Source organism: Oryctolagus cuniculus, chromosome 3, assembly GCF_964237555.1.
Source record: "Oryctolagus cuniculus chromosome 3, mOryCun1.1, whole genome shotgun sequence".
NCBI classification, from domain to species: Eukaryota; Metazoa; Chordata; class Mammalia; order Lagomorpha; family Leporidae; genus Oryctolagus; species Oryctolagus cuniculus.
Genome location: NC_091434.1, coordinates 39,543,130 through 39,567,333, shown reverse-complemented (window position 1 = coordinate 39,567,333; position 24,204 = coordinate 39,543,130). Strand labels below are relative to the sequence as shown.

Genomic DNA, 24,204 nt, shown 5'->3' with positions numbered 1-24,204 from the left:
CATCAACAGAATATATTGTCACAGTTTTTAATTTGTGTATAGTAAGAAATGGTTTCTCAGTGTTATTTAATTTTCATTTCTCTATGAGTTTAAATATTTTTCTGATTTGCTTGTGGGCCATTATATCATTTTTTGGTTTGTTTATGTCTGTTTCTTAAATTTCAATTGAATTTTTGGTCCTTTATCTCTCGGATAATAAGAATTATTTATATGTTAGGGATATTAGCCCTTTATAGTATATGTTGCCAGTAAGTATTTTTTCCAGCTTATTTTAAATTCATTTTTAGCCCAGGGTCTTGAGTCTTTTTGCATATACTAAATTTTATATGTATTTTGGGGGCATCTAATTGTAAACTTTTTATTCCATCACAATGGTCTACTTTCTTACAGAGGCCTTATATAGTTTGTTTTGATGTCTTTTAGAGCTACATTTTTCTTTTTCATTGTTTCCCTGGTGATTCTTGAATATTTGTTTTCCTGTATTAGCTTTAGCATTTATTCATCCAGATTACAGTTTCATACCCATGGCACTTTTAACGTTTTGGATCTAATTTAGATCTTCTTTGTGAGAGGCAACTCCGTGCACTGTAGAATATTCAGTGGCCTCGCTGCTTGTCACCTAGATGCCACCTAGATGTCAGCAGCATGCCCTTGCTTGTAACAAGCAAAATTGTTTCCAGGGGTGGGCTTTGGGTTCACAGGGCTAAATCACTGCTGGGGATGCCCTCATCCCATTTTGGAATGTTGGTTTGAGTCCTGACTATTCCACTTCTGATCTAACTTTCTGCTAATGCATCTTGGGAGAGAGCAGATGATGGTTCAATTACTTGGGCCCCTGCCACCCATATAGGAAACTCAGATGGAGTCCAGGCTTCTAGATTGGGCCTGGTCCAGCCCTGGCTGTTGTGGGCATTTTGGGAGTGAATCAGCAGTAAATGAAAATAAACATTTTTTAAAAATGTTTCTGCATTTCAAATAAATAAATAAATCTTTAAAAAAAAAAAAAAAAAAACTCCAGGCCAGCGCCACGGCTCACTAGGCTAATCCTCCACCTGCGGCGCCGGCACCCCGGGTTCTAGTCCCGTTGTTGATTTAACAATTGGCACTCTTATTTATGACGTCAGCAATCACCCGAGACTCTTGCTATGAGCTGTCTAGGCTATGGAAGCCCCTTGAGTTCACCGACTCTGAACTTGTTTAGTCAAGGCCGTATCACAGTGGAGGTTCCTTCCTCCCTTCAGAGAAAGGCGCCTCTCTCCTTGATGGCCTGTTCCTTCTGCTGGGGTCTTGTTCACCAGGATCTTTCATTTAAATTGTTTTTTGCCCCCGTGTCATGGCTTTCCATGCCTGTGAGACTCTCATGGACCTTTTAGCCAGATCCGAATGTCCCAAGGGTTGATTCTGAGGCAGGAGTGCTGCCATTCTATGAGTCTGCTGTGAGTCCTGTTTTCCCCACAGGATCATTCTCTCCCTTTTAATTCTATCCTTCATTATTTGCTTACACTGGTCTTATTTGTGAAATCTCATCAACACATACCCTATCTTTTTGATCGGTTTTGTATTTATACTTATCACTTTACCAAGTGCGCTGGCATTGGTACCTGCCTCCTTGGTAAGATTGAGTTGAAATCCCCTGGCACATTTCTAGTTCCACCATTGGAGATAAGTCCGAGTGAGCATGTGCCAACCTATATATCTCCTCCGTCTCTTATTCCCACTCTTATGTTTAACAGAGATCACTTTTCTGTTAATTTTTAAATGCCTAAGAATGATTGTGCATTGATTACAGAGTTCAACCAGTGGTCTTATGTAGAACAAACAGAGCAACAACAACAACAACAAAAATACTAAAAGGAATAAAATAGTAAGTTGTTCCTCAACAGTCTAGACAAGGGCTGATCATGTCATTGTCTCTCATAGTGTCCAGTTCACTTCAATGGGTATCATTTTAGATGCTCGTTTAGTTGCCATTGATCAGGGAGAACATACATTTGTCCCTTTTGGACTGGCTTATTTCACTCAGCATGATGTTTTCCAGCTTCCTCCATTTTGTTGTAAATGCCCAGATTTCAATGTTTATTACTGCTGCATAGTGTTCCATAGAGTACATATCCCATAGTTTCTTTATCCAGTCATCCATTGATGGACATTTAGGTTGATGCCATGTCTTAGCTATTGTGAATTGAGCTGCAACAAATATTGAGGTGCAAATGGCTCTTTTTTTCTCCCCTTTAATTCCATTTGGGTAAATTCCAAGGAGTGGGATGGCTGGGTCCTGTGATAGTGCTATATTCAGGTTTCCGAGGACTCTCCAAACTGTCTTCCATAGTGGTTTTACCAGTTTGCATTCCCACCAACAGTGGATTAGTGTCCCTTTTTCCCCACATCCTCACCAGCATCTGTTGTTTGTTGATTTCTGTATGTAAGCCAATCTAACCGGAGTGGGGTGAAACCTCATTGTGGTTTTGATCTGCATTTCCCTGATGGCTAGGGATCCTGAGCATTTTTTCATGTGTCTGTTGGCCATTTGGATTTCCTCTTTTGAAAAATGTCTGTTAAGGTCCTTGGCCCATTTTTTTATTGGGTTGTTTGTTTTGATTTTGTGGTGTTTTTTGATCATTGTGTAGATTCTAGTTGTTAATCCTTTATCTGTTGTGTAGTTTGCGAATAATGTCTCCCATTCTGTTGGTTGCCTCTTCACTTTCCTGACTGTTTCCTTTGCTGTAAAGAAACTCTTCAATTTGAGGTAATCCCATTTGTTTATTTTACCTTTGATTACTCGTGCCTCTGGGGTCTTCTCCAGGAATTCTTTGCCTGTTCCAATATTTTGAAGGGTTTCCCCTATGCTCTCAATTAGTTTCATGGTGTCGTGGTGCATCTCTAGTTCTTTGATCCATGTTGAGTGGTTTTTTGTATAAGGTGTAAGGTAGGGGTCTTGCTTCATACTTTGACATGTAGACATCCAGTTTTCCCACCACCATTTGTTGAAGAGGCTGTCCTTGTTCCAGGGGTTGGTTTTAGGTCCTTTTTCGAATATGAGTTGGTTATAGATGTTTGGATTGATCTCCGGTGTTTCTATTCTGTTCCATTGGTCTATCCATCTGTTTTTGTACCAGTACCAGGCTGTTTTGATTATAACTGCCCTGTAGTATGTCTTGAAGTCTGGAATTGTGATGCCTCCAGCCTTGTTTTTATTGTAAAGGATTGCTTTAGCTATTCTCGGTCTCCTGTTTCTCCATATGAATTTCAGCATCGTTTTTTCTAGGTCTTTGAAGAATGACTTTGGTATTTTGATTGGTATTGCATTGAACTTGTAAATTGCTTTTGGGAGAATGGACATTTTGATGATATTGATTCTTCCAATCCATGAGCATGGCAGGTTTTTCCATTTTTTTGTGTCGTCTTCTATTTCTTTCTTTAGTGTTTTGTAATTTTCATCATAGAGGTCTTTGACCTCCTTGGTTAAATTTATTCCAAGGTACTTTATTGTTTTTGTGGCTATAGTGAATGGAATTGATCTTAGAAGTTCTTCCTCGGCCCTGGCATTATCTGTGTATACAAAGGCTATTGATTTCTGAGCGTTGACTTTGTATCCTGCTACTTTACCAAACTCTTCTATGAGTTCCAATAGTCTCTTATAGGAGTTTATCGGGTCCCCTATATATAGTATCATGTCATCTGCAAATAGGGATAGTTTAACTTCCTCCTTTCCCATTTGTATCCCTTTAATTTCTTTTTCTTGCCTGATGGCCCTGGCTAACACTTCTAGGACTATATTGAATAGCAATGGTGAGAGTGGGCATCCCTGTCTGGTGCCAGTTTTCAATGGAAATGCCTCCAACTTTTCCCCATTCAATATGATGCTGGCCATTGGTTTATCATAGACTGCCTTAATTGTGTTGAGGAATGTTCCTTCTAACCCCAATTTGCTTAGGGTTTTCATCATGAAAGGGTATTGTATTTTGTCAAATGCTTTCTCTGCATCTATTGAGATAATCATATGATTTTTGTTTCTCAGTTTATTAATGTGATGTATTACATTGATTGACTTTCAAATATTGAACCATCCCTGCATACCAGGGATAAATCCCACTTGGTCTGGGTGAATGATCTTTCTGATGTGCAGTTGGATTTGGTTTGCCAGAATTTTATTGAGTATTTTTGCATCTATGTCCATCAGGGAGATAGGTCTGTAGTTTTCTTTCTCTGTTGTGTCTTTTCCGGGTTTAGGAATTAAGGTGATATTGGCTTCGTAGAAAGAATTTGGGAGGATTCCCTCCCTTCCAATTGTTTTGAATAACTTGAGAAGAACTGGGGTTAGTTGTTCTCTAAATGTCTGGTAAAATTCGGCGGTGAAGCCATCCAGTCCTGGGCTCTTCTTTTTCGGTAGTGTGTTTATTACTGATTCAATTTCTTCCATGGTTATGGGTCTGTTTAGGTTTTCTGTGTCTTCATGGCTCAGTTTAGGAAGGTTGTATGTGTCCAGGAATCTATCCATTTCTTCCAGGTTCCCCAATTTGTTAGCATACATCTCTTTGTAGTGGTTTCTGATGATTCTTTTTATTTCTGTTGTGTCTGTTGTTACATTTCCATTACTATCTTTGATTTTATGGATTTGGGTCTTCTCTCTCCTTTTTTTGGTTAGTTGGGCCAATGGTGTGTCGATTTTGTTTATTTTTTCAAAGAACCAGCTCCTGGTTTTGTTGATTTTTGTATTGTTTTGTTTGTTTGTTTGTTTGTTTCCATTCTGTTTATTTCTTCTCTGATCTTTAGTATTTCTTTCCTCCTTTTGGATTTGGGCTTGATTTGCTGCTGTTTTTCTAAATCCTTGAGGTGCATGGAGAGTTCATTTGTTTGGTTCCTTTCCAGCTTCTTGATGTAGGCACCAATTGCTATAAACTTTCCTCTTAGCACTGCTTTTGCTGTGTCCCACAGGTTTTGATAGGTTGTATTATCATTTTCATTTGTTTCCAGAAATCTTTTGATTTCTCTTTTAATTTCTTCAATGACCCACTGTTCGTTTAGGATCATGTTGTCCATTCTCCATATATTTGCATATGGTGTAGAGATTCTTGGGTTGTTGATTTCGAGTTTCACTGTGCTATGGTCTGAGAAGCTGCATGGTATAGTTTCAATTTTTTGAATTTGTTGAGGCTCCCTTTATGGCCTAGCATATGGTCAATCCTAGAGAACGTTCCATGTACTGGGGAGAAATATGTGAACTCTTTGGCTGTGGGGTGGAAGGTTCTGAAGATATCTATTAGGTCTATTTGGTCTATAGTGTCAGTTAACTCTGTTGTTTCCTTGTTGAATTTCTGACTGGTTGATCTGTCCATTGGTGAGAGTGGGGTGTTGAAGTCCCCTGTTACTATTGTATTTGAATCTATATCTCCCTTTAAATCCTTTAGTAATTCTTTCAGGTAGCCAGGCGCCCTGTAATTAGGTGCATATACATTTATAATAGTATTGTCTTCCTGTTGGATAGATCCTTTAATCATTATATAGTGCCCTTCTCTGTCTCTTTTAATAGTTTTTATGTTAAAGTCTATTTTGTCTATCAGGATGGCCACACCAGCTCTTTTTTGATTTCTGTTAGCTTGGAATATCTTTTTCCATCCTTTGACTTTCAGTCTGCATGCATCTTTGCTGATAAGGTGTATCTCCTGAAGGCAACATATAGATGGATTCTCTTTCTTGATCCAATCAGCTAGTCTATGTCTTTTGGTAGTAGAATTAAGACCATTCACATTCAGTGTGATTACTGTTAAGTACTGTCTTTTCCCATTCATGTTTCCTAAACGAGCTGTTTATGTATTTTGAACTTTGTTTGTAGGTTACTCTGCATTCGCTTTTTTTTTGTAGTGAAGTTCTTGTTTTTGTATTTCTGTGTACAGCATGTCTTTGAGCAAGTGTTGTAGGGTTGGACGCGTGGATACAAATTCTTTCAGTTTCTGTTTGTCTTGGAAGATCTTTATTTCCCCTTCATTCATAAATGATAGCTTTGCAGGGTATAGTATTCTAGGTTGGCATTGTTTGTCTTTTAAAACTTGAAATATATCATGCCATTGTCTCCTTGCTTGTAGTGTTTGTGATGAGAAGCCTGGGGTGAGTCTGATTAACTTACCCCTGAATGTGATTTGTCGTTTTTCTCTGGCACATTTTAGGATTTGTTCTTTGTGTGTCACTGAGCTGAGTGTTGCCACAATGTGTCACAGTGAATTTCTCTTCTGGTCTACCCTGTTTGGAGTCCTGGCTATCTGTTGAATTTGCCTGTTGTTATCCAGCTGCCTTTGCTTGAAGTTTTCTGATATTATTTCATTGAAAACACCTTCCAATCCATTCTCTCTTTCCACCCCCTCAGGGACTCCTATTATCCAAACATTACACCGTTTGATTGAATCTTGTAGGTCTCCGACCATATTTAATTTTTTGATTTCTTCCTGCGTTTGAACTGACTGTATTATTTCTGGAAGTTTGTCTTCGAATTCTGATATTCGGTCTTCTATTTCATCTGTTCAATTTCCGAGGGATTCCACGGTGTTTTTTATATGGTCAATTGAGTTTTTCATTTCCAGTTTTTCATTCTGGCTTCTCTTTAGGATCTCTAATCCTTGGGCTTGTTTTTCGTTCAGCTCTCGACACTGTTTCTCATTATTTCTAAGTATTCTGGTTATTAATTTTCTGAATTCTTTTTCTGGCATAGTTTAAAATTCTTCTTCTTCAGCCTCTGTTATGGTTGGTTTAGCCTGCTCCATTGGCGAGTTTATATGTTCTTCTATATTCTTATTGTGGGTTTTTGTTTTGTTTTTTGGCATTCCGTCTGGGTGGTTTTTCAGGTTGATTTCCCTCTGCTATGGGCTGCTGTGAGTCTGTACCAATATCCAGTGTAAGCAGGCTGCTCTGCCTTATAGAGTTTGTTTGTTTATTTTTTACTTATTTATTTATTTATTTTTTGTAACTTGAGTGGGCTGGTGTCAGGGCCCTTGGGGGGCCGGTTTCCTTGTTCCTATGTTTGTCCTTACGTGTCTGTGCCTAGGTTCGTTGGTCAGCCACTCTCTTTCACTGTACCTCCTGCGTGAGGAGTGTCAAGAAGCTCCAGACCACCTTTGGACTCCGCCCCTGTTGCTTCCTCCTTCAGAGCAGAGGCCAGCCTCCTCTAAGCCCGAATGTAAACAAACAAGATGGCTGCACTCTGCCCACTGCAGCTCTGATTGTGGGTTGGGCGGTCCTAAGGATCCTGGCGTTATTGATCCCTCAGTTTGTCCCCCTGGATTCTGCCCTGTTTCCACGGGCGCTATTCAATTTTTTTTTTTTTTTCTGGTAACTTGAGTAGACTGGTGTCAGGGCTTTGAGCTGCCCTCCCTCGCTGCCCGCCCCTGTCGCTCAACTCCACCTTTGAGCTCCGCCTCCGAAGGTTAGTGTGGAGGCAGAGGCAGTTCTCCTTTAAGCCTGAATGTAAACAAACAAGATGGCTGCTTCTCGCCCGCTGCAGCTCTGACTTGGGGGAGGGATCCTAGATTGTTCAGTCCCTCAATCAGACCCCCTGAATCGCTCACTCTTTCCACAGGCGCTACTCACTCTGTTCCGTTTTCTATTTCCTCCCCCACTCAGTTGTGCTTGTCTCAGTGTCCGTCCCAGGGTGGGTTGGGGGAGTGGCAGCAGCGGTGGCTGCTACAGCGGTGTGCCCTGTCTCACCTCGGCTTCCAGCGCTGGTGCATACACACTCCTGCTGGTGTCCTGCTCCTCAGGCGTCCGTGCCCTCCTCGCAGGTCCACCCTGTCTCCCCCCCCCCCCCCCCCCCATTTCAGAAGAGCTTCCCTTTCCCCGAAACTACAAATTCTCACCCCTCTTTGAACCTTCCCTTCCCGGACCATCAGTGTGCTCCCTCCCTATTCCGCCATCTTGGAACTCCCTCTTCTCAGTATTCTGTTTTGTTTGTTTAGGCTTTTTTGCTATAATGGGGGCAGTCTTGATTATTTGTGTTTCTGTAGGAAGTTATTCATCTAGATTTTCAGATTTATTTGTATAAAACTCTGCAAATGTTTTTCTGATTGAGCATGTAATTTAATTGTAAATAACTTTTCTTTAAATGATTACTTCACATTTAAATTTTTAAATATTTTTGCCCTCTTTTATTTCTTGATCAAATTACATAGTAGTTTGTCTTATTTTTTGCAAAAAAAAAATTGGACTCTGATTTATTATTTGGCTACTGTTTTTCTGTTCTCTGTTTCATTAATTCCTGCTCTATATTATTTTCTTTTTTCCTTTGAATTACTTTTTATCTTTCAATGTTTTGGGGTTGGGCATTCAATTTATTATTTTTATTCTTTCACTTATATAGCTAAAGTATTAGGTAAAATTAATTTTCCTTTGATAAATATTTTATGAAAATATAATAGATTCTAATATATGGTTTTTAACTATGTCATTATCTGATAACAAATATTGATATTTTAATTTTTCTCTTTATTTAAATGTTGATACGAGGTTTTTTAATTTCCAGGTGATGGGTCTACCTGTTTTTTGTTTTTGTGCATAAATTCTGAATTTATCACATGTGATTACAGACAGTGTATATATGTGTGAGAGGGAGAAAGATGTGTCTGTATTATGGAAGTTACAGGTATTTTCTTTGTGACCTAATATATGGTTAGTTTTTGTAACTATTCTGTGAACATTAGAGAAAAATGTTTCCTGTATATCAGGGTGTAGCATTCAATATATATTCTGTATGATTTATTCTGTCTTCTGTATCTTTATTTTGTTCACTTGATCCGTCTTATGCTAAGCCTCTTGTATTAAAATCTGCTTTGTAGTTCTGTATCTCCGTGTATCTCCTGTAGTTTTTGTTTTAGGAAGTAGTTGCTCTGCTATTTGATACGTAAGTATCATAATTATTATTTTATATTTATTATAGATTATGGTTTTTACTATTAAAAATGCCCTCCTTTGGGATCTTCCTGATAACTGCTGCCATTCCTATCCTCAGTACCTGTGGTGATCACTTCATATAAACAAGCACCTTCAATCAGGGCCTACTCTTGTGGGGGCTACTCGAAGCTATGACCTACTGCTGCATGCCAGTTCCATTCAAAAAAGAAAAATAGCAGCCGATTGTCTCAATATTTGTACTGAATGCTTCTTAGGATCTTTGTTTTTAAGTTTTTCATGAGCTAATTCTAGTTACCCAGTGGTATCCTGTTGGCTCAGAACAGGGAATGGTCTCTGTTCTCCATCTAGCCTTTATTCCTTTTAGAGTTGGGACCATGTGCATGTATTTCCAAACACAATCACACACATACAATGTAAAGAATAAATACAACACCACTTCTTGCAACATGATGTGCTAGGTGCTATGGATCAACCAACTAACAGAAAAAAAAAAAAACTACCATGTAAAATACTTCAAAACAAAATTATCTTGAATATATCTGTTAGCTAGGAGGAAAGTAAGAAAAGCTCAGAACAGAAACTAAATGAGAACAAGAACCCAGAGAGGTAAGGGGAGCCTGTGGGCTTTTGCCTGAGGGCATTTGTCTAACTAGGCAGACCTAAGCACTGGATTCACAGCTTTATGAGGCTGGGGACAGAAGACAAATCCCAGGGTTTAGCTAAAATGAAAAGTCTGATAGTAGATCCCCTTCAATAAGGTTGAGCTACTCTCTCAGTAGAGCAGCAAACTAAAAATAACCTTCCCACTAGCTTTTTCAGCCCCAGGAGAGAATTCTGGTGCTGAATTTAAGAGGAAAAAAAAAAAAAAAAAAAAAAACCTCAACAATTCATAACCAAAATCAGGGCCTCGTGCAGATTGCAGCTAGACTGGAAGCACAGACCCACCAAACTGAAGAGTGAGTATCAGCAGTCCGTAAATTGTGCCCCTGTTGCCTGTCAGGTTCAAATGTAGATATTTTCTAGGGGAGCCCTCTTTCATCTCCTGCTTCAACACATCTTCCACAGCTAAAGTTCCAAAGGAAATGAACATGGACAGCTCACAGCAAGGAAAAACACTACATGCACAAGGGAACAAGGTACCAACCAGCAGACATAATCAGTGTCAGAATCAGGTACAGGGGCCAGCGCTGTGGCGTAGTGAGTGAAGCGTCAGCATCCCATGTGGGTGCCGATTCGAGTCCTGGCTGCTCCACTTCTGATCCAGCTCTCTACTGGGAAAGCAGTGGAGGATGGCTCAAGTCCTTGGGCCCCTGCACACTTGTGGGAGACCCAGGAGAAGCTCCTGGCTTCGGATTGGCACAGCTCCAGCCATTGCGGCCAACTGGGGAGTGAACCAGAAGGTGGAAAACCTCTCTGTCTCTCTCTGCCTCTCCTTTCTCGGTGTAACTCTTGACTTTCAAATAAATAAATAAATCGTTAAAAAAAAAAAAAAAAAGAGTCAGGTGCTGAAAATGAAATGAATGTGAATGAAGACATTCAGTGGAAAAAGCCAGTCACCAAAAAGCACTTCTACAGTCTGATTCCTTTGTTACAAAGCAAAATGTAGAGGCCTGTGCTGTAACACCACATCCCGTATGGGTACTGGTTGGAGACCTGGCTGCTCCACTTCTGATCCAGCTCCCTGCTAATGCACCTGGGAAGGCAACTGAAGATGGACCAAGTGCTTGGGCCCTTGCACCCATGTGGGAGACCTAGAGGAAGCTCCTGGCTACTGACTTTGGATCAGCCCAGCTCTGACTTTTGCGGCCATTTGGGGAGTAAATCAGCAGATGGAAGATGTTTCTCTCTGTGTGTGTGTGTGTGTGGGTGTGGGTGTAGCCCTGCTTTTCATATAAGTAAATAAATCTTAAATAAAAAAAGTCAAATGTAGATAAAACCACACAGTATACTTTTAGGAGTGGAATACACAGGTGGTTAACACCAAGGAAAAGCAAAGGAGTGATTAATGCGATTCAGAGTGGTGCTTCCTTCTTGGGCGAGAAGAGACTGTGCGTAGGAAGGGCCACAGTGGAGGTTCCTGGGGTTTCATTTCTTAACCTTGGTGCCAGGCATATGAGAATTTATTTTATTGTTTTCAATTATACATTTTCATATATTCTTATGTATATGCTAAAGTTTATAATAACAAGGAAATATGTGGTAAAACATGTAATGTATGAAATCTATGTTGGTTAATTTTTCTGAAGCCTTGTTTGCAATTCTATCAGAGTATTTTGGATGTGCGGTAAAGCCTTTGGCTTAAGGAAACTACTTTTCTATTGGTATGATGCAGCGGCAGTTTTCGTCTCCATCCTTCACAGTGAAAGCATTACTTTTGAACTGTTATCATTATTAATTTCCCTCTTATTCTACTTTGCAGGAAGATGAGAAGATGAGATGAGATTTGTGGATTCTGTGTTTTTTTCTGAATTCTCGGCATGAGTCAGAACAGAAATATAACAAGGAAGATGAAACACTTGATGGAAAGTATTTTGTTATTTTCGGCCTTTTCATGGATTGTTGATTTACCCATTCTTATGTTTATAAATATCTGTGCATAAAATACTATTTTGTAATAATAATAATAATCATAATAAACTTTAAAGATCCTTTCCATCATCCTGTAAGTTATCTACCTTCTCATTTAAGTCTTTCTCACACCCTTTAGCTCAACAATAGCTATTAACCTTTTAACCAAATAAATGTATTAATCAGTACCTTTGCTTTGGTTATCTTGTATACCAAACTATCTTGTTTTGCTTTGTTTTTGAATGAATATATATGTGAGGGGCTGGTGTTGTGGCATAGCAAGTAAAGCCACCATCTGCAGAGGCCTGCACCTGCATGAGAGACCTGGAAGAAGCTTCTGGCTTTGGATCGGCACAGCTCCAACCATTGCGGCCATTTGGAAGTAAACCAGCGGGTGGAAGACCTGTCTCTTGCTGGCTCTGCCTCTGCCTCTCTATAACTCCACCTATCCTGGCCAGCTTTCTCTCTCCATCCTTCTACTTGGAGAAATAGTTGTGAGGTGACATGTGTTGCTGCTGGGACATGGAGTCTGATGCCTTGAGGGAGGGGATGAGCGTTTCAGGCTCTTTTGAGTTTGGTTTTCACAACTTTATTTTGAAGATCATCTATTCCAGTAAGAAGTAATAAATCCTATTGTATCTCATGTCAAGACACAGTTTGCCATATTCAAATCACTGATCAAGTGGTATTCTCACAAGATGGAAGATCTTAGACAACATCTGACCATGAAGGAGTGAGTGGGCCCACAGATCTGCATTTTGGATAAATACTGCCGGTAATTTGAGGGCAGCTTATTTTAGGGTCACCCTTTGAGAAACTCCTGTAGGGATACAGTGTGCTACAGAAGTTACAACATTAAAGATGACATTTCTAAGTGGTGAAGTAGAAGAGCCCCTGCATCATGTCAGTGGAATTGGAGGCTGGGAGGGTGGGAGAGGGCATGGCACCGTGACACTCTGTCACTGTCCTGAGCTATTATTTAAGACTTTGGCCCTTCCATCTACTCTGCTATTATAATTTTGTTCCTATTTATTTTTTTCTCCTTTCTGTAAGTTTTTTTCCCCTTCACACACCAAGTTATTTTTCATTTTATAAAAGTGAAATTTATCAACCTTTTACTGTTAGCGGGATTTGGTCCTGTAATTTTCCTCTCCCAGGTTATAAACATTTACCCATCTTTCATATTGTTTTTACATTTAGAGTCCTGGTTCACAAGGAATTTGTTCTATCATATGTGAAGTATGAATGCATTATTTTTGCCTTCTTCCAAATAACCATCAAAAATTCATGTTTTCCATTACTGTTTTGAAATGCCACCTTTGTATATTGTATTTCCATGTATATTTAAACTTACTCTTTCTGTTGTCTTCTACTAGTCTGTGTGTCTTTATGCCCAATACAATACTCTTTAAATTAGAGACCAGGAGAGTGTCAATGTGTTCCTCATGGAGGATTTGCACATTTCTTGATAAATTTATGCCTAGATCTTTCATCTTTCCTCTTCGTATAAATGAGGTTTACTCTTTGATTCTCTCTTCTGATTGTTACTTAAATATATTGAAGACTATTGAGTTCCATATGTTAATTGATTAATTCTGTTATAGTCTGTAGGAGGTTCTTTTTGCTTTTTGAAAAGCAAGCTATCTATCTCTTTTTCTAACTCTTAGAACTCTCGTTTTCTCTTTGATTGTATGGCTGCTGTCTTAACTAAAATGTTAAATAGAAATAGAAATAGTGGGTATCCTTGTCTTGGTCCTGATTTTCATGAGACTGCCTCTGGTTTTGCCCCAGTAAGGAAGATGATGGTTCACACTCAAGTATAATGTATCAGCTATTATTTGAGTGCTTTTTTAAAAAATCATAAATGTATATTAAATTTTGTCAAATGACTTTTGACATCGATAGAGATTTTATGAATTAGGGTCTAGTCAGGAGACAGAAATTGCAGTTACTGTTAGCTGTGTGCTAGAGAACTGAAAAAAGGCAAAAGGGACCATTTTTCACAGAGGAAGCAGCTCCAGGAAGCATCTATCACCTGTGCAGCTGAGGGACGGGGCGGGGGGCAGGGGGAGCTACTGAAAGGTTTGGAGGAAGAGTCCCAGGACCCTAGGGACTGTGCAACTGGTTGTTGCTGGTTTCCCAGAAGAGATCTGAGGACACTGGTCTGATGGTGTGGAGCCAACTCTCGGTTCCGGGCTGAACCATGCCTGTTGTGATACTGACGAGAGAAGAGCAGCAGTCTCTCTTGGCTCCTCCTTCCTTTCCTGTTGCTTCCAACACCCACTGTCGGTGGACACTAAGAAGGAGCCTGGCAGAGGAGGAGGAGGGTACGCAAAGTCCTGGCCTAAACACAGCGAACTGGACAAATGTGGATTTGAAGCTGAGACACAGCTTACTACCAGCAGCACAGAAATGATGATTGTTTTCCTTAAATATATTAATGTGATGAACCACATTCGTAGAATAAACCCCGCTTTGTAATGCATGCCAGCTTTGCCTGATATCTGTATATCTGTATGTGACTCTGAAAATCACGTTTTTCTAGCTGAGTTATTTTTTAAACTCATGCCAACAGGGGGCACCAGAAGGAGATAGAAAATCAGAAGGGAAAGGGATGGAATTGCTTGTGCCTGTTGCAGGCTTTTCCTGTTAGTATCATCTTGGTAGTGGCACTTCACCTGGTGGCCAGCACTCCCAAAACCTCCTCATTATGCTCCCTGGGAGCTGCCACCACTAGCTGGACTGTGCGCCTTCCTCAGAGGCCTCAGGCCTACTGGTCAGGCTCCGGAGGTAACAGCACCATCCTTGCTGCCCCCCATCTGAATTTCAGCTCCCAGCTGCTGAGGTATAACCATAGCGAAGCACTGCCCTCCCTCAGAGGTCTCCAAGTTTCTAGGTTCTGACAGTTGGGAATGCTCCTTTGTAACCCAAGTTGATTCTTAAACATAGCTGGAAGAATGCAAAATAATACTAGCCTTATGGAAAAGCTTTTTGACAATATCCAACAAAATAGCATGCATTTATTGTTCAATCCTGCAGTCCCATTTTTAGAAAATTATGCCAAAAATTCCCTTACAAAAAAAAAAAATAGAAAAATTTGGCCAGGGCACAGTTTGTAGCAACAACAGTGAACAAACAAAGGAATAAGTTAAGCAATCATCAGTAGGGTACAGTTAATTTGAAAGCAATCTGAATGAAAATTTTCTATCAAGTTGGTGACAGGAAGAACAGATACATAATGTGAAAAAAAGTAGCTTGAATAGACAGCTTTAGTAGGGTAGACCATAGGGATAAAAAAAGACCTGTAAAATCTTAAGCTTTCACACACTCATCATTTTGCTTTTGTGATATTGATGTGGTTATTTTGAAGTAGATCTCTGGACAGGATAATTACTGTTAAGATTTAGAACCAAGACTGTTGGCACATAAGAAAATTGTAAAGCCAAGAAGATGAAAACAACCTCTGCGATCTTACATTTTAATAAGCACTATCAGTGTGAACTTGCATTTTCACCTCTCTATAACATTTTGTACTTTTTAGCTCCATCCACTGAAAATGTCTAGAAACAATGACAACTCATTAACAGTGAGAATCTCTGGTATCCAGATTCTGGTTTCTAAATGCAGTTACCCATTTAAAAGAACCACCGCTCTTTGGAGAAATAGCTGATTCCAAGTGTAGGACAGGAAACAGACAAGAGAGGCCTGGTAGGTTTTATTATGCGGGAAAGTGAGGAAATTATTAAAAACTAATGTAATAATACAAAAGGAAGTATTCCAACTTGAAACTGTTTCCATGGGCCCAACACTGGACAAACAGCATTATTAAGAATGATAACCGTTGTTGATTAGAACGCAATAACTACAGAAAATAGTCATAGGTTCCTAAAGATTTTTTTAAAGGAAAGAAAGAAATAAGCAAAAACATACTGGATACTACTGGAGGTTATTAGGATGCTAACTCAAAATGCTGAAAATGTTTCAATTAAGGGAAAGTAATACAAGCCCTGCTTTTCTGTTGCAAATTTAGTTTGTGCATAGTTAATAGCTGTAGTGAAAGATGGATAGTTCCATTTAAAAGAATCCCAGTGATGAATGCAAAAAGAATGCTACAATTAGAAAAATTGCAACTCCCTAATATAATAATTGCTCAGGCAAAGCCCAAAAGTGGATGTGAAGCCACCAGGTGAGATGTTGATGGATAAAGTCATTAAGGGATAACACCCACTGATCAATCATTAAGAAAGAAACAATCAAACATCATATGCTTCCTGATGTGCAGCAATATACTCCAAAATTGAACCTGATTTTTTTCAACATTTTAGATAATAATGTCCAGTATACAGGGAAATAAGTGGATGAGAGAACAAATTACACCAGGGAGAAGCAATTAACCAGGTTCAAAATGAGACTTTTTTTTTTTTTTAATATTTTACTTATTTATTTGAAAGAGTTACACAGAGAGAGGAGAGGCAGAGAGAGAGGTCTTCCATCCGCTGGTTCACTCCCCAGATGGCTGCATCCACCAGACCTGTGCTGATCTGAAGCCAGGAGCCAAGAGCTTCTTCCAAGTCTCACACATGGGTGCAGGGGCCCAAGGACTTGGGCCATATTCTACTGCTTTCCCAGGCCATAGCAGAGAGCTGGATTGGAAGTGGAGAAGCCAGGTCTCAAACTGGCACCCATATGGGATGCAGGCGCTTCAGGCCAGGGCATTAACCTGCTGCATCAGAGCGCCAGCCCCCAAAATGTGACCATTTTAAAAAAAGGTTTGTTTTATTTGAATCGCAATTACACAGAGGAAGAGAGAGAGACATTTTCAACTGCTGCTTCACCCTCCATATGGCCTCAATAGCCAGGCTGGGCAGAGCCAAAGCCAGGAGCCAGGAGCTTCATCTGGGACCCCAATATGGGTTCAGGGTCCCAAGAACTTGGGCCATCTTCCGCTGCTTTTCCCAGGTCAGTAGCAGGGAGCTGGATTGGAAGTGGAGCAGCCGGGACACGAACCGGCATCACAGATGGCAGCTTTACCTGTTATGCCACAGTGCTGGCCCTGAAAATGTGACTTCTTTCTATAGAACAACTGACTTGATTTCTTCTTGGACACGTTCACAGTACTGGAAAGGGGAAGTAGGTGAGGAGATTGTTCTGGCTGTAAAGAGACCACAAGCATAAACCTTGACTAGCCCTTGTTTGAGTCAAACAGATAAAAACCAAGTGTAAAACATGACACCGTTAGACACTTGGAAGTGCCATGGAGTCTGAGAGAAATGTGTGTATATTAAAGTATTTAGGAATAAAATGTGTCTGGGTTTGGTTTTAAAACACTCCAAAAGAAATAAGGGAGTATGGCAACATGCTGACCATCATTACGTCTCAGCCAGGAGTTTGGGTTATCATTATCATTACCATTATTATTACGTTTTCTCTTAAGGAGAACTTTTGGAAATTGTCTATGAAAATGAAATGACACGGAAAAATGTTCTAAATGTGCTATGTGAAAAGGAACCCAGAAAATAACTAGTTTGAGTTCATTTGAGTTAAAGGTTTTAAAATTTTATTTATTTTAAAGATTTTTTTTTAATTTTATTTTATTTTTATTTTTATTTTTTGGACAGGTAGAGTGGACAGTGAGAGAGAGAGAGAGAGACAGAGAGAAAGGTCTTCCTTTGCCGTTGGTTCACCCTCCAATGGCCGCTGCGGCCGGCGCGCTGCGGCCGGTGCATCGCGCTGATCCGAAGCCAGGAACCAGGTGCTTTTCCTGGTCTCCCATGTGGGTGCAGGGCCCAAGCACTTGAGCCATCCTCCACTGCACTCCCGGGCCATAGCAGAGAGCTGGCCTGGAAGAGGGGCAACCGGGACAGAATCCGGCGCCCTGACCGGGACTAGAACCCGGTGTGCCGGCGCCACTAGGCGGAAGATTAGCCTATTGAGCCACGGCGCCGGCCATTATTTATTTATTTGAAAGTCAGAGTTACAGAGAGAGAGGAGAGGTAGAGAGAGAGAGAGAGAGAGAGAGAGAGAGAGATCTTCCACCCAATGGCTCACTCCCCAATTGGCCGGAGCTGCGCCAAGCACCTGGGTCTGGAACTGGCGCCCATGAGGGATGCCGGTGCTTCAGGCCAGGGCGTTAACCCACTGCATCACAGCGCCGGCCCCTACTCCAAATTTTAAAAACGGAAAGATACTACCAAAAAGTTGGCAGTGATAAATTCTAAGTTGTGGACTTACAGGTGATTTGTATTTTTATGCTTTTCAGAATTTCCCAAAATGCTTTACATCACTCTTTGAAAATATTTTATTTATTTATTTATTTAAAGGCAGAGTTACAGAGGGGGGGGGAGAGACAGGGATCTTCCATCTGTTGGTTCACTCCCCAGATGGCCACAACAGCTAGGCCAAGCATAAGCCCGGTCTCCCACGTGGGTGCAGGGGCCCAAGGACTTGGGCCATCTTCTGCTGCTTTCCCAGACCATAGCAGAGAGCTGGATCAGAAGTGGAGCAGCTGGAACTCGAACTGGCGCCCATAGGGAATGCCTGCGACTCAGGACGCAGCTTTACGGGCTATGCCACAGACCCTACATCTCAATATTTACCAGATAAACTTTGTGGTTAATTAGTCATTATCCCATAACTGAATAGCTGTAAGTACTGATAACATCTTTAAAAAATAAAAAGCGATATCACTATGTCAAAATAGCCCCTGATTTTAAAAAACAAGCTTTAAGGATTATTGCTCAACCTGTAAGGCGAAGCCATTGAACCATCCGTCCTGCAAAGCTGGAACAAATGATTGCGTGCAATGAAGCATGCAAGCCCACAGCAGGCACAATGCGGAGGGAGGGACAAATCCCGTCTAAACGAGGTCATAAAACACGAGGGCCACAGCGAGGTCTGGCACGCGAGGTCTGGCACGAGGCCACAGGGCGCGGTGCTGCCTCTGAGCACCGCCCGCCGGGAGGTGACCGGGTCAGGGCCAGGTTCGCCCAACGCCCGCAGCCCCCGGGAGCGCCGCGCTGACGTCGGCGCCGCACGGTTTTATCCCGGCGTCTCCCTCGCCGCCCACTCGCCACGCCGAACCTCGGTGCGGACGCTCGCTGTCCGCTGGACTGCTCCTCGGAACCGCGGTCCCCGCTCTCCGCCGTGCGCCCCGCGCAGCCGTCAGTCACCATGGAGCCGGCGCCCGAGCTGCTCTTCTACGTGAACGGCCGCAAGGTGAGCGCGCCCGCGGGGCTGCCCGCCGCGTGGGCCCGCCGTCGGCCCCTGCCGTTGGCCCCTCGAGAACTTTCGGTCCGTGAGCGTGGGGCGCTAGAGCGCGCGCCAGGCTTCCGTGATGGACAGGACTTTGCCTGCGCCTCCGGGACTGCCCCGGGGTCTTAGGGCCGCCACCTTCCAGATGTTCCCTTTTCCTCTTCTTCCACGACGCACTGGCTGCCTTGCAACGCCACCCTGTCCCTAAACAAGAAAAAACCCCCCAAAAGCCATTTTATCCCTTTTTAAGGCCGGCTGTCCCGAGCCCGCCGTCTCAGAGAACCCCAGCGGATGTCAGGAACGCCCTCCTGCAACAACACCCCGACAGCGACCTGGGTGGATGGAGGGCTGCGTAGCCCCGGGATGTGACCAGAGGCAGCTGTGCCAGCCGCTCCCACGAACAAATTGCAACTTTCCAAAGTCACAGCTTGCTGCTAGCAGAGCTTACCACAGCCAGGCCCTGGGGCGGACCCCTGGCTCTATAGAACCCCCCTCCTCCGGGAGGGGGGCGGCTGCAGGCAGGGCCCTGTGTTCCAGGGGTCCGCGAGGCGCCAGGCTCATCCTTTAAACCCCCGACCCACGGACAGCACGTGGATGGGGGACGCCGCGGCAGGAAGGCTCCGGGGCTTCCTCAGGAACTCGCTACCCAGCAAGGGTGGAGATACCCGTTATCTCCCTGCCCGGCGCTGGTGCCTTCAGAGCCCCCCGCGACCCCCGCTTCTGGCTAAGTTCTGCCTGGTGCCTGCTTGACCCCCGAGGAAGCTAACGCAGGCTTAGGCATCTTGTGAGACCTGCTCTAAGGCTCCCAGACCAATCTCACGCTCGCTCGCTCGTGGTTTTCTGTTATTTTCCTTAAAGAGGCCCTTCCTCCCCGCCCCCACCCCCACCATGGTACATTTCCCCGCCTCACAAAAACTTCCGGTTCCCCTGCTGCCCGGATTCTGCCCTGGGTAACAGGAGCTCATTTTTCCTGCTTTTTGTGATGGGGCCAGGAAGAGCCCCACCCAGGACAGCTGTGAGGGTGGAATAGGAGCGCGAGGTGAAGTGAATAATATTATAGCATTGTTTTCTTAAGTATGACAAAACAGTAAACACAACACTATTTTTTTTACTTTTGGTTAAAAGATTCCGTTCCAGCCGGAACTCTCATTGCAAAAAGCTTTCAGCGACTTGGTTCCTCTTTAAAGGAGAGGCTACCGCTCACTTCATCAACAGTGGCCATGAGTTTTCAGGCTGTTTGTCAGGGTCCACGCCATGCCACACAGTGGTCAGACTAAGGGGATACAGCAGACCCCAGAAGTGACAGAGTTGCTGCTGGCACAGGACATGGGCAGGTGTATAGGTGCATGGACATGTGTGATGGCGGACAGTGATAAGGGCTAGGATAATGAGAACAAAGCCAGGGCACAGGGCTGTGCCAGAGCTGAGCCTGGAGATGTTGGTCTCGGAGAGGGTGACACCTGGGCAGTGACGAGGGTGAAACAGGAGCCAGCCAGGCAAGGTGCTGGGGCGAGAGCATTCCCAGCAGAGGGAATGGCAAATACAGAAGTCCTGAGGCAGAAGGATTTCTGTGTGCTTACGGGATAGGCTGGTGGGGTGGAGACATGGGCAGAGGCCACATTACTAGAGCTTGTAGCTTCTGGTGTTTTGTTTGATGAGGAAACTGGTGGTTTGAGTTTAATGACTCCCCCCCCCCCCCCCCCCCGCTTCCAAACTGTTCTGGGATTTTAAACATAATAGCTAACATCAGTTTTGTGCTCTATTGATTTGTAAGAATAGATAACCTGGTTCTTATCTATGGGCCAAACGTGTGATCTAGAGGTATTGATTCAGTTTTTGCAATTGCTTCATTAAAGAAGTCAGGTCATCCCTTCTCTTCCCAATTCTCTGCGAGACACGTGCTTTAACACCAGCAGGCCTGATTGCTGCACAGATCGAAGTAGAATAAAGCCCGTGGTTCAGAGGGTGAGGGGCTGTTGGGAAAAGTACAAGACAGAAAACCACTAGAGAAGAGGGGGTCTTTTAAAATTACTTATTTATTTGAAAGTCAGAATTACAAGAGAGAGGATGAGAGGGGAAGAGAGAGAGAGAGATACCTTCCATCTGCTGGTTAACTCCCCAGATGGCTGCAATGGCCAGTGCTGGGCCAGGCCTAAGCCAAGTTTCATCTGGGTCTCCCATATGGTGGCAAGGGCTCAAGCACTTGGACAGTCCTCCACTGCTTTCCCAGGCCAGTAAGCAGAGAGCTGGATCAGAAGTGGAGTAAGAACGCAAACCGATGCTTGTATTGTATGCTGGTGCCACAGGCCACAAGTTTACCTGCTACGCCACAGCGCTGGCCCCAGAAAAGGGGTGTTGAAGTGAAAGTGACCTCTGGGGTTAAAAACTTGCATGGGATCCTAAAAGGCAAGTAGGAGATTCTGGACGGCATGATTGGCGTCTGGTCTATGCTCTTTGTAAAATCTCTGCAGACCATCCAAAGCTATCATCAGGCGGCAGCTAAGAGCGTCCTGAGGCAAGGCTGGTGCGTGTTCACTGGGGACCTAGTTGCTGAGAGACACAGTGTCTTCCAGGGGCCCCCCCACTTCACACGGAGTCTAAGGGAGGGAGAGCCCATGAGCCCTTTATACCATAGATGCCACTCTCCCCTCAGGAACTAAAGCATGCCATTCCATGAGGCAGTGAAGTCTACAAACAAAAGCTTTGGGCTTTGGAACTAGTGTGGCGTGAGTTTGAATCCTGCACTATCTGCCTTGCCACTTGGCATCCCCGGGGTCTCAGGCCAGGTGCCTAGTATCTCTGAGCCTCAGTGTTTCACCTCTGCACAAAGGAGCTGATACCCTGGTGCCATGGTATTGGGGTGAAGGTTAAATTCCGTGGGCAGTGTCTTTCATGGTGCCTGCTCCCAGGAAGCACCCATGTTTTCTAATCTGGATTAGAAAACAGTCGAACCAGAAGCTGCCTAGAGGAATCCAGAGGTCTGAGAAGTAGTCACCTAGCACTATTTGCTCAACAAATGTTGAGTCTTGGTACTCGGGATGGAAAGAGCTGTCTGTTGTCTGGTGTTTCCTGGGGTCCTTGGTTTCCTAGGCAAAGAGGAAATTTCTGGGCTTGTTGGGATGGCTGCAATGATTTGGAGGAAAGTAGAGTTGGTAGAGGCAGCTTAAGCAGGAAGGACCAACAGCAAAATGAATTTGAGAGCAAGCTTGAAGCTCGGGGAGCGGTCCTCCCTGGTGGTCGCCACAGCTGCTGTGGGTCCTTGTTCTTGTGCACTAACTGAGCCCCACAGTATGTGCTTCTCTCTCCCGTTGTCCTTGCAGCTGTGTCATTTCGCATGCACTCCTCTCCCTTATTTCCGCTATCCCCCCACTTTTCTCTTCCCTGTCTCCTTTTTCTGACTCCTTTCTGCTCCCGGCTTGCCTCTGGCAAGGCTCCCTCAAGCTTGACTCAGCAAAACACAGAGGAAAGTGATTTCCTAACCTTTCGCAATGTGAATTTGGACTTTCTCCAAGGGACTGAGGGAGATACAGCGGGACGGGTTCCACCCTTGTGATACCCAAGGCCGTGCTGAGATAACACGCGGTGACCGTGACCCTGCTTCTGGACAAGGGCAGTCAAGTCCTCCTGGCATCATCTTCCCAATCCAGAGCCAATGAAAATAACTGTTCCCCATCCCCTTCGCGTCCCACCCGCAGCTGCCATCTTAATTCTAACCTCCCTGTTTCACCCCAGGAGCTGCCAGGACAGGACGCTTGCTAGATCCCTGCTCCTACTCCCCTCCTCCAACTGTGGCAGCCATCAGATCAAGAGAAAGAAGTGTGTTCCAATCTAGGAGCTCTTTGAGCCAGACTCTAATCTCCTGACACGTTTCCTGGAGAAAGTTCCCAAACAAACAATGCTTGCTTCTTCCGTCATTTCCTTCTCCAAATATACAAATATCTTTCAAGCCTAAAATGTTATTCTTCACCTTGTGGGCCACTGAGATCCTGTCTCACCACTTGCTATCACATGTATGAATTAGGATTGGTTCCAACTGCACCAGCATAAACTTTCACAGTGGTTCAAACAAGACCCACGTCATTTTTCTTTTTTCTGCAAGGATATCTGGGAGTAGAGGCCATGAGGCTTGTCCAGAAGAAGCTCCATGGTATCACCTGGGACCCACGTTTCTCCTTCTACTCCCTCTGCCACCATGAATGTGTGGCCTGCTGCCTAAGATGGCTGCTGGAGTTCTAGAATATTCCTCCCAATTCTAGGCCACAGGAAAGAGAATCTGTGCTGGCGTAGACAGCCACAGTTCCTGCCATCAGGGACTTGTCTGGTGTCCTTCTTTTGGGTACTGTCATATGTGAGAAATGATTCCTCCCTCCTTGCTGTTCGCACAGCAACCTGTCCATGTTACGTTCGGGTTGTGCATTTCCTGGGTCCCTCTGATAACTCCCCAGCACTGGTCTCTGTGTTTGCCAGGAAGTAGAATAACAGAAGGTGATTTTTCTTTGGACCAGGAGAGGCTTGTTTATACACAAATGATGATGATCCCTGGTAAAAGGTGCCACGAAAGAGCTGAGACTGTCGGCTGAAGGAGCACAGAGGAAGATGGCTACTGGGAGCAGGTGGTGGGGATGGAGGTATTGGTGGTAGAGCCCTCGGCAGAGAACACCTGAGCTGCAAAAAAAGCAGGCAAACTACTGAGAAAGGAGAGGAGCGGCACGGTCAGTACTGAAGGAACCTGTGTGCAGTGTAGTGAGGAGGGAAGGGCCAGGCACTTCCAGTTGCACTATTGTAGAAAGTGTGCTTGCTTTAAATGGATGATGTTTGCTGAAGACTGCTGAATCATGCTGATTGTTCTCCAGTAACGCCTGGAAAGCAAGGGGCAGGTGCAGCGCCCACCACCCAGTCCATGCACTGCTGTCAGCCAAGGGCTGCCACTCACCTGAGGCACTCAGGGTCCCATCACTCTGGGCTGCTGCACTTAATCTGACTGTTTGTGCTCAACGTTGGTGTACTCATAAAGCTTTATTAAGCGAGTCTGTCGACTTTTAAGAGACTGGAAATTAAAAAAAAATATTTGCCAGATCCTTAAAAAAGGGGGGCAGTCACTTTTGGGACAGACCAGTTTTTCCTTGTGACCTGAGCTCAGGATACACGGGTACAGTGGGAAGCGGTGATGAGGCAGACTTGCCAATGAGTTTGAATTTCTTCTTGAACTCCAGGAACTCTCGAATTTAATTTTTTTTATTTTTTTATTTTTTATTTTTTTACAGGTAGAGTTATAGACAGACAGAGAGACAGACAGAGAGAAAGGTCTTCCTTCCATTGGTTCACTCCCCAAATGGCTGCCATGGCTGGCGCTGCGCTGATCCAAAGCCAGGAGCCAGGTGCTTCTTCCTGGTCTCCCATGCGGGTGCAGGGACCCAAGCACTTGGGCCATCCCCCACTGCCTTCCCGGGCCATAGCAGAGAACTGGACTGGAAGAGGAGCAACCGGGAC

The 24,204-nt window shown here is 43.7% G+C and overlaps 2 protein-coding genes and 1 long non-coding RNA gene across 4 annotated transcripts in view; 2 read left to right on the top strand and 1 right to left on the bottom strand.

Annotated features, from left to right (window-relative positions):
- SGO2 (shugoshin 2) overlaps nt 1-11,651 on the top strand; it is a 41,437-nt gene extending 29,786 nt beyond the window's left edge. For both annotated transcript variants that reach the window (XM_008258943.4, XM_070070419.1), the window contains exon 9: nt 11,315-11,651. In XM_008258943.4, the coding sequence (XP_008257165.3) occupies nt 11,315-11,330 (16 nt within the window). In that variant the 3' untranslated portion in view covers nt 11,331-11,651. The remainder of the gene's footprint in view (nt 1-11,314) is intronic.
- Nucleotides 11,652-17,737: 6,086 nt separating this feature from the next.
- Nucleotides 17,738-19,646, bottom strand: LOC127485683 (uncharacterized). The gene is made up of 2 exons (XR_007912611.2): nt 19,047-19,646; nt 17,738-18,918 (listed from the first exon to the last, which is right to left on the bottom strand). It is a non-coding gene; the product is annotated as an uncharacterized lncRNA (long non-coding RNA).
- AOX1 (aldehyde oxidase 1) overlaps nt 18,528-24,204 on the top strand; it is a 74,123-nt gene continuing 68,446 nt past the window's right edge. The window contains 1 exon segment of the mRNA NM_001081990.1: nt 18,528-18,678. Within this exon segment, the coding sequence (NP_001075459.1) occupies nt 18,634-18,678 (45 nt within the window). The 5' untranslated portion in view covers nt 18,528-18,633.